At 41.6% G+C, this 10,835-nt stretch overlaps 1 protein-coding gene and 1 pseudogene across 1 annotated transcript; both read right to left on the bottom strand.

Annotated features, from left to right (window-relative positions):
* Positions 1-1,168: 1,168 nt before the first annotated feature.
* On the bottom strand, positions 1,169-4,531 carry LOC145487766 (uncharacterized). Its single transcript, XM_081466581.1, has 2 exons — positions 4,475-4,531; positions 1,169-3,994 (listed from the first exon to the last, which is right to left on the bottom strand). The coding sequence occupies exons 1-2, from the start codon at positions 4,529-4,531 to the stop codon at positions 1,169-1,171; spliced, it is 2,883 nt and encodes a 960-aa protein (XP_081322707.1).
* A 645-nt stretch (positions 4,532-5,176) lies between these two features.
* LOC145487767 (tetratricopeptide repeat protein 28-like) lies at positions 5,177-10,358 on the bottom strand (annotated as a pseudogene).
* Between the last annotated feature and the right edge of the window lie 477 nt (positions 10,359-10,835).

The raw sequence follows: 10,835 nt of genomic DNA on the forward strand, positions 1-10,835 counted from the left end.
ATCTTACCTGCTTCTTAGTTTCTGGTCTGGGATATTCTTTAATAGCTTGAACCAAAGCTGTGCGGGGCTGAATTCTATCACCTCCAACTCTGTGACCGACAAAATCCACCGTCGACATCGCAATCTTACACTTAGAAGGTCTAGCATTCAGTTTGCACTCTCGCAGACGTTGTAAGACCTGTTGAAGCTCAAGAAGGTGTTGCGGAAAAGATGTTGACGTGTCAATTTCGACATCATCAATGTAGGCATCTGCAAAATCTAATCCCTGTAAGACCTTGTCAGACATCATCCTCTGAAAGGATGCTGGAGCTGTTTTCATACCAAATGGCATAACTAAAAACTCATACAGCCCTTTAGTAGTAACAAATGCGGACTTTTCAATAGCAGAGGTCTCCAAGGGAATCTGCCAGTAGCCTTTAGTGAAATCAATTGTACTAATATACTTAGCACAGGCGATCTTTTCAATCATACGTTCCGTGGACGGAACTGGATAAGCATCCATCTTTGTGACACAATTCAATTTTCTGTAGTCAACGCACAGTCTTATTGTACCATCTGGCTTGGGAACAATGACAACAGGGGCCGCCCAAGGACTAGTAGAAGGACGTAGTATGCCCATTTCCAGCATTTTCTCAATCTCTTTGTTAACCTCCTCCTCAAGTTTTTGAGGAATCTTATAAGGGGAGCACCTGATGGGTGGAGAATCACCCGTGTCGATAGTATGCGTCGCTACATTGGTTAAATTTGGTTTTCCTGAAAACACATAAGAATACTCATGTAGCAAGTTTCTTACCTGCCGTCTTTGACCTTCCGTCAAATCATCAGAGATCACCACATCTTTCCAAGTCTCATCATGACCACATGGGGAAAGATTGTTTTCGTGTGGCAATGGCATCTCTGGGGACTCCGCCATTACTAAAGCAGCCATTTCATCTCTGCTTTGCCATTTGCTAAGCAAATTAATGTGATAAGTGCGATGCTGTTTGTACATCTTGCCCGTGTCGAGCTCATAATTCAATCCGTCCTCTAGTGCTCTAGTGACTGTGAAGGGTCCTTGCCATCTCATTTCTAATTTACTCCCAGGGGTGGGTAGCAAAACTAAGGCTTTGTCTCCAACTTCTAAGCGCCGTTTTGAACTATGGATATCATACAACCGTTTCTGTTTACCTTAAGCTTGCTTCAGGTTCTCTTGAACAACTTGCTGCATTGTTGCAAGTCTTCTTCGGATCTCAAGGACATGAGTTATCAGATTGTCTCCTGAAGACGATCCTTCCGACCAAGTCTCCTTGATAACGGCGAGGGGTCCTCTCACCGTACGTCCATAGAGTAATTCAAAGGGCGAGTAACCGGTGGACTCACAAGGAACTTCTCTGTAAGCAAAAAGCAAGTATGGGAGATATTTGTCCCGGGTCTGAACCCGCTCTCGAACAAACTTCTTCAACATACTCTTCAAAGTGCCATTGAATCGCTCCACTAGCCCATTTGCCTCAGGGTGGTATACTGAAGTCTTAATCTTGGTGATGCCTAATTGGTCATACAGCTGGGCCATGAGCTTACTCATGAAATTGGAACCCTGGTCAGACACTATCTTATCAGGAATACCCACCCTAGAGAAATATTGAATCAATGTATCTGCGACCGCCTTAGAGCTTGTTGATCGCAAGGGTATGGCCTCTGGGTACCGTGTAGCATAGTCTACGATTGTTAAAATGTACCTGTAACCCGTTGTTGTTCTAGGTAACTCGCCTACGATGTCAATGGCGATCTTCTTAAAGGGCTCAGTAACAACATCCACAGGCCTCAAAGGTGCCCTTTTTGACTTCAATTTCCTGGCTACCATCTGACATTGCGGGCAGGTTGCACAATATTTGCGAACACCAAAGCTTAGACCAGGCCAGAAAAAATGTGCAGCTATACGTTCTAATGTCTTCTTGGCAGCCATATGACCTGATAAGGGGATTGTGTGACCAACACGCAGGATTTCGTTCCTATAGGATTCTAGTACTACAATCCGATCAACATACTTTGTTCCATTGCGTTCTTCTGGGAGATATTTACTTTGCATCAAGAGGTCGTTAGTGAAAAAGTAACCATCCGATTCTTGTGGTGCCATTTTAGACGATTCCCTGCGTATTTTCTCAAGAGTTACGTCTGACTTCTGATCCGCTATCAGCTGGTTTCTGTTCCTATCTAAAATGTTTACTGGAAGTTTATCTTTACCAGGTCCTGTTACCAAAGCATCACTGTCAGGATTCTTCTTACTTGTCTCTTCTTGTAACATGCCCTCAAATAGCATTTGTAAATCTGCTTCCTCTGGACGTTCAGGCTTTGTTTCTTTCTTTGATAAACTCTTGACGGCGAGTGAATTTTCTCTGTCAATTAACTCGTCTGCTTTCAACTGGGCCTCTTCTAATGCTTTCTGTCTCCTAGTCATCACGAAAGCCTCATCTCCACCAGTATCATCAGCTAAAGCATTTCTCTCCCACTGGTCCAAAACACTTTGTCTCGAAAGTGTTCGTCCAAAATACGACCTGCCAAGTAAGCAATCTACAGGTAGCCTGTCCAAAACTCCCACTAATTCTACATGTTTACCTTCTTTGCTGTCGAATTCAACGTTTGCAAGGGGGACTGTAAGACGTTCTCCCGCAGCTGTTAAGACCGTGATTTTGTCACCAGTGAGGGCTGTATTGCTTACATATCTTTTGTGGACTAGGGTCCTAGTACAACCAGAATCAATGACCATTTCTGCAATCTTGCCGTTTATTTTACCACTAACATTGCAAGGGGGGAACTCACATTGTTCTGACGTTAGGGGTGTCATACACAGGAGGTATCCCTGTGAAGGCTTCACACGGCCCCTACCACAATTGAGCGACATGTGACCCGGTTTACCACATTTGTAACATCTAATTTCAGGCTTTGTGGTTCTGCGGGCTCGAGGGGAAGGCGGTTTGGGTTTTTTTTCTAAGTGTTGATCTTGTTTTCTTTCAGACAATGAATCATCCGCCTTACCATCTGGCTTCTTTTTCCCAGATTTCTCATTCCTACCAGTTGACACATACTTTCCCTCAACAAGTGGCCCTTTCCTAGACTGAACATGCAAATTAGCAAGATTACCAAGTTCTTCAGCAGTTTTTGGCTTTTGCTCCTTTAACCAAGCTCTAAGTTCAGGACTTACCGCATCAAGATGTCGCTTCATCAATACTTGTTCAATTATCTTGTCTGCATCACCAGTAGCCTCGGCAACCGCCATCCAACGGCTGAGATATCTTCGGGTCCTATTTCCCCACTGAACGAAGTCCTCGTCGGGCTTTTTCTCTGAGGTTCGAAACCTATATCTATAGTGATCAGCGGTTAACTGGTAAGCATTAATAATACTTGCCTTACTCTCATGGTAATCCTGGCATGCAGGGTCTGGAATTTCTAAATAAATTGACTTTGCCTTTTCAGTGAGCTTGGGTACTAAATTACCAACCCATTCCCCCTCGGGTAGGGATTCCGCCCTTGCAGTCATTTCAAAAATTCGGAAATAATCATCTATATCTTCGCTCTCCTTCATTTTCCTGATTTTTATAAACTTGGGCTTTTTAACCTCACTGTTACTCACCTGTCGCCTTTCAAACTCTCTTACGGCAAAATCTTCCTTTTCAGCTCTGAGATTTCTGAGCCTTTCCTCCTCTCCTACCAAACGCTTTTCTTCTTCTTGGGCTTTTTGAGTTTCAAACTCTCTTCTCTCCCTCTCTATCTCCCTTTCTGCCTGACGCCTTTCTCTCTCCACCTCCCTTTCCAACTCCCTAATTTCCCTATGTTCCTGACTAATTTTTCTCCGCAGTTCTAGCATCTGCAGCTCACGCTCTTGTAACTGTAATCTCTGCTCAAAATTGAGACTAGTTTCCAAAGTCCCCTCTGCAAGGTTTTCCCTTTCTTGAGCATCGAACCTTTGGCCTATCCGATCGAATGTTCTAAGTTTGCTCGCTAAGGTCTTAACTCCATCCTTAGATGAAGAATAAATACTTCGTTTGGTAGCCTCATCTATAAGATCTTGTAAGGACCAAGAATCATAGTCAATGGCTCTAGCAGCGATAGTAAATCCCTACTATTTGTTTGCGTGTCTCCTATTGAGCTGTTTATGCGAACTGTTAAAGAGCGATTCCACTCCTGACACCAAAAATCTGTGACGAAACCGCGCCACAAAGGTGGGCTCTCTCTAACAAAAAAAAAAACTAAGCATAAACGAACCCGAGAAAACACGCAACAACTACCTAAGTCTACAAGCATTTATTACAACAATTACACTAAAATAACATTATACTTTAAATAGGGCAACTAACAATAATACAATAAGCTAAATAATTAACCTTAATTTATTTACAAGAATATAATAAACAAGCTAAATACTTCAGTACACTTAATCTATTTACAAGAATATTCCTTAAAAAAAAAACAGGCGTTTCCGTAGTTCAGTTCAGTTCACCTTGCGTCTGAAGTCCTTGTCCATGAACTTGACCCCAGCAACGTTCCACCAACACATGACACACACAACGAACCAATTCAAACTCCCGTTTATTACTCCCACCTTTCAACTTACTTCTTCCGATTACGTCTTCACTCAGTCCGGTATATTTCAACTTGACTTCTCCGATTTACTCCAGCTGTCCGGTTTACAACGGCCGACTTCGACAGAACTTTACGCTTGTCCTTCGATTGCTTCGACCAGAGCTTTACGCTTGTCCTTCGATGGCTTCGACAGAACTTTACGCTTGTCCTTCGATTGCTTCGACCAGCTATTTAGCACTCACGTTCCCCGGCAAATGGCTCTTTGTCGTGAATTTAGGAATGGTTTACTGATGGCTTCTCAGTAATGAAAATGTGCTTCCGGACGTGTTCCTGCCACTTTCTAGCCTCGCTCGTAACTACACTTCAACCTGCTTCTTCTACACACAGAAAAACCTCTCAACACGTGTCACCCCAAAAAACCCTAAATATGCAAACGCAAGGTGTTACAATCAAAGAAAGGAAAAGAAAACTATTGGTTAAGGACTAATTACAAAAGTATTGAACAGAACTGGTTACGTAATGAAAGAATACAAATTACGCAATCGAGTGTTACGGAATAAATATGATTCCAAACAAGCTGTTCCTATGGGATGTAATTAAGCATTCCATGACAGGTCAGAAGGACAACCCAAGCTAACTCACCATCGTGGATGGTTTTTTCTTTCATGGCTCAAACGTCACTAGAGCTATCAAAAGATGATGCTTCTTCGCTTGAGACTGCCATCCTACCAAGACAAAACAATAAATGGACTCCTTTGTAAATGAGTGGGTTTTTCAGTTTCCAGAACAGTTTTTTCCCCTTTTGATTCACTATTAATTTAAATTTATTTAGCATTGAAGAATGACTAGAGGCCGGGATAAGGTAAGGTAGTAGCAAGACTACCAGTTTTTGAGATTGCTCAAATCAAAATATAAACTCATACAACTTGCTATTACTTCGAAATGAAACAAAAGACAAATTTTATTTTAAAGAACGTCTTCCTCTACGCCTCACTTAAATTGACGCACACAACATAAAAAAATAACGGTGCGTAGAACAGTTGGCTCTTTCAGCTTGCCGTAATCTTTTAAAATAATTTTGAGTAAGATTATATTCCCACCTGATTTTGCTGAAATTCATCTTGACGTCATCGCCAATAAGTACGAACGGAGCCCAGCACTTCAGGTCTTTGAAGTCATCGGATTTTCGCAGATGCGAAAATGGTGGAGACACTTGCTGACACATTGGCCTTCAGACAGTTGTTTGTAGAAGTGTTTCATGAACTCTTTAGTTGCTTTGGCATCGACCACCCACAACGTCACGACAACGGAACGAGCACCAGCTCCTAAAAAGGCACGTGCAATACCAGCCACACCTTTAGCCTTAACCTCTCCTCAGCCGGAATGGCAACAGCTCAAGACGACCAGCCGTGCTCGCAATTTTGAATTCAAAATGTCTTTCATCGTCAAAAGAAAGCTTTCTGACAAGGATGTCAGATTAGGGGATAAAATTATTTCACCTGTTCCGGGAACACCATGTGCTGCAATGTGCACTAAAGCAACCGGGTCTATCCGGCTTAACAGTTCGGGCTTTGTTGCTCTTCTTCCCGTTAGAGGCTCAATATTGAGAATCTTGCCGATCATCTCTACCTCCCCTTTGGCGCACGGGAGAGGAGGTAGTTCAGTACATCGTCCATTCATGACGACTTTAACACCCACCCATGGGTCTCCAACAAGCAGAGCTCCAGTCGTACTGTGGTACCCCCCTCTAGGCACTCCGCCATCAGCTTCAAACTGGTCAATGAAGGAATTAGTCGAATTCTGAAGGTTTCAGAAAAGTACTTGGAATCTTGGGTGATGACTGCGGAAAAACGAACCAATGCCAAGGGACGATGATAATTTCATCATGTAATAAGTCTGCAACTGGGCCAATACACTTGTTATACAGTTCCTTTAAAGCATCTTCCTTTCTGTCCAAGATTTCATTTCTTCAGACTTCTGAACAGGCAACTCTTCAGCTGCAGGGCCATCCAAGCTACGATCCTCACATTTAACACTTCTCAGTATTTTCTCAGGATTACAGAAAGATAATTCCGTCTTCTCGGGAAATGTTTCCATCTAATTCCCTTTGCCTGAAATGAATTTCTTTTCCTTTCTGTAGCACCCAGAAATTGATCGAGTTCCTGCCAATCGCTAGAAAAACCGTCTGTGATGGAAGGAGACGTAAAATGTCAGAGATTTCTTCAGTGTTGTCGGCTGACCATGAAGACTGAGGCAATTCCAAGCAATACTGTGATTTTATCAGATCCATTAGGGCTTGTGCACGTCCCCGCTCAGCTGAAGAAAGAGCTTCAATGATCTTGTTTCGTTCTAACCGAAGGACCCACAATGCATTGTAAGCATCTCTATGCTTATTCTGAAGGCTTATTTTCCAGTCGTCTTGCGAATGAAGGAGTGTCTAATGTTATCATGTTGTTCTACACTAGATTTCAAACAGTCCTCAGCTTTAAACAAATCATCGATCACTGTATAGAACACCAAGATTGCTGTATACCTCTCCTTGAACTTCTGTTCTTTCAATATCCTTAGCAATACTAAGAGATGGCCGTCTTCAAATTACCGAGCGTGTGATAAATGACACCAAGGCCGTGATAAGCATGTCCCTGAGCTCGTTTGTCTCCGACATCCTTGGCAATACCAAGAGACTGCTGGTAGTACTCAATGGCCGTCTTGAAATCACCGAGAAAGTAATAAACTACACCAATATCAGCCTATATGTAATTTGCTGAGCTCGTTTTTCTCCGGCAGCCTTAGTTACGTTAAGAGATTGCTGGCAGTGCTGATATGCATGTCCCTAAACTTGTCTGTCTCTGGTAGTACTCCGTGGCTGTCTTTAAATCACCGAGAGAGTGCGATATGCAGTTCCTTGAGCTCCTTTATCTCCAACATCCTTGGCAATAATACTAAGACAAAGCTCTGAGTACTCAAAAGCTTTTTGGAAATCACCAACGTGAAAATATTTATCTCCAAGACTATCATACACGTCTCTTTTGGTAGTTTTGTACCATCTTTCATCGGTAATTTCCTCTCTGTGCTCTGTCTGGGAATGCAATACAAGTTTTGATCAGAAATTCTGTTGCGTTTTCACGTACTGCATGCTTGTGACCCAAGTATACGCTGTATCTAGCTTTAAGTAGCAGAATGACGACTTCCATTTCATTTTGTATTCAGAGAGTACTTTTTGATTTTGGACACAAACATGTTGGAGTTGTTTCAGTTTTCGAGCTAGCTTCCTTTTTTACTGTTCACAATGAACATGCACTTCCACTCCCAAAAAACATTTTTTACCACAATTGCAACTAATCTCGCAATCTAATTGGCTAATTTGCCGTTGTCGATAAGAGTTTTTACAATAACTGTCTAATTTCTCGCGCGCTGATTGGTTCATTTTTATCATAAATAAGAGTACAGACGGATACAATTTTAATTTATGCAAGCTTTCAAGTTCAACTCTCAGCTGTCAAACTGTCAACTTTTAAACCAATGAAATTTTATGGACTTTTTTAAGTAGCCAATGAAAAAGCGAGAGAAGCTATCGACAATGTTCGCGTCATTTTGAATAAAAAAATTCACTTATCTTTGTTTACGGCAAGTTTACGGCGTCTTTTCCCCTCATTTATTCCCGGCATTTGACCATTTTGGGGTCTTGTTATTGTAAAAAACAAATTGAAGTCAGTTTTTTATGCCTCTGCCCTCTTATTGGTGATAAATTTCGTCATAACATTGTCAACGTTTACTGCTGAACCACTCGCCTGCGGCTCATGGTTCCACAGCCACTTTGACAATGTTAAGACGCAATTTATCATCAATAAGAGGACAGACGCATAAAAAACTGACTTCAATTTGTTAATTTTACGATAACTGCAGAAATTCTCGCGCGCTCATTGGCTTATTTTTATTGTCAATAAGCGAGCAGACACATGAATTTATAATTTATGCGATGCGTCAACAAACGAGAGCGGACAATTTGACAATTTGTTATCGTAAAAAACAAATTGATGTCATATAAACTCTTGGTCTTCGGCCATCGTACCTTGATTAAAAATATAAACAAACAGCGGTGACAAACATTTTAAAAACATGCATTTCCTATCCTAGTCAACATACATTTTCAAAATTATGACCGTTAAAATTTTTGGAAAGCTATTTATACTTTATCAATGGGGGTATGGAACCTAGACAGAAAAACATCTGCAGTAGAAATTTAAGACGTTTCAAACGGAAACTCTCTGTAGAGTGAACAATGGAAAAACTTTCCTAGTAAAGTAAAAGCTTTTCACTGCTGACATTCGGTGTTCAGTGCTGGCTGCAACTTCTGAATAAATAAGATTTCCTTAACCTTACAATGGTAGTCAGTCTTGCCGGACGCCAAAATGTCAAAATGGTCCCATTTGATGTTGTGACCAGTTGTTTTAACGTGATCAGGAATAGCAGAAGAGTGATCATGTTTCGCAAAGGGCCTTGAAATGTTCCGTTTTCCGGTCGTGAAACCTTCGCTTAGTTTTCCCAATGTAAAAAATCATTGCAGTCCCAGCAACTAGCTTTATAAATGACTTTGGATAATTGTGATCGGTTGAGACGGTGCTTGTATGGGAAGAAGGATTTAATGCGCCGGGTGTTTTAAAAAATAACTCTGACATTAACAAAAGAGTAGAAACGATTTACACAAGATTTTACACGCTTAGTAATATGATTGCTATGGAGACCTATATAGGGTAATAAAATAATAACATCTTTCTCGTGGACTGTTGCTACGGGTTCAATTGGCTTGTTCTTGTTCTTGTTCAGGACGTCATTGAGATTAAAAGGGATGATGCCCTGAGGGAAGCCATTTTGCAGCAAAAGCCTGTGGATAGTCTGCGGATAGTCTGCGGATCCACTCGGTTATCGCCTCGTGGATCCACAGCTACTTTGACAATGTTATGACGAAGTTCAAGATCAATAACAGGACAGACGCATGAAAAACTGACGTCAATTTGTTAACAAGACAACGCTGCTCGCGTCAATGTGTCAAGCAATGCCTTTTTCAGCTCGCGCTCTGAAAAAAAAGCTTAACAAATCGATTGTGGTTTAGCGTGGTCTGTACTCTTGTCGATACCGATACACGTCATCCCAGTGGTCAAAATGTTTTGGATTCACGAGGCGCAGCCGAGTCCAACGCAACCTCGTTCCCAGGGTCCTCTCTCTTCCTCCCTGGAAAAAGTACCCTGGTTGCGGCTGGTCACGTGTCTGTTAGATTTTAGCAGATTCCAGAGAAGTGTTTGACGGAAGGGGCTGGAAAGTTAAAGTTTGTCTCAGCACTGAGCTTGCCCAGTAGAGAATGGAATTTGTAACCCTCCCGTCGTGGATCGGCAAAAATCACAGCGAAGGCATGATAAATCATTTTATCTCATTTTCTCTTGACAATTCCTCTGAGAAATTGCGGAAAATTTTAAAGCTCGTAAATAACGATACCATTTACCATTTTGGCTCAATCTACAACAATAATAGCTACCATAACGTTAACGAAGACATAAACAACTTGTACACATTTGTGTTAATACCGCCAGTAAGAGCGATCGTGACCTTTAAGTCTTACGAATTATATTCTGTGAGCTAGAAAGTCCGCATCTCAACTCCAAGCCGGTTTGGCTTTTGCATTTGCAATTTACAGCCAGAAATTCCATACTGATGATGTAAACGTGTACTGAATCTGGACAGGAGCGCTGATTGGTCAACTTGTACAGCACATGTATGTTGAGCGACCTAACACTCACCTTCATTACCCGTGGGAAACATGAGTGGAAAACCGAGATTCGGGATATCAATACGAATTCAAAGAAGAATGGCAGCCGTAAACCGTTTTCTCGAAATATTTCCAGACCCCAAGAAGTCTTGCTTTATGAACATCCTCAACCTAATACATAGGTAACACCACTTCAACCAGATATCGATCTGTTAGGATTTCTTGTTAACTTAATTGACCTTCAAAATCGATAACAAGAGTACCCTGGGCATCAGAGGTTTTTTATTTTGCGTGATTAGCGTATAACCTAAATCGAAAACCGCACTTGAACAGTCTCTAGCACCCAGGGTATGACCAAACGTGTAGTCGAGAAAATTAGACACGGTTTAGTTGAGTAAATTGAGATGTAGAATATTGAGTGACTGATCTGACTTTATTTATCCGTCCGCAATTTTTGCGTCGGTTAAATTGTTATAAAATGTTATGGTTACATGTTGGCAAAGCCGATTACAAG

The sequence above is a fragment of the Orbicella franksi genome, chromosome 5, assembly GCF_964199315.1.
Source record: "Orbicella franksi chromosome 5, jaOrbFran1.1, whole genome shotgun sequence".
Taxonomy (NCBI): domain Eukaryota; kingdom Metazoa; phylum Cnidaria; class Anthozoa; order Scleractinia; family Merulinidae; genus Orbicella; species Orbicella franksi.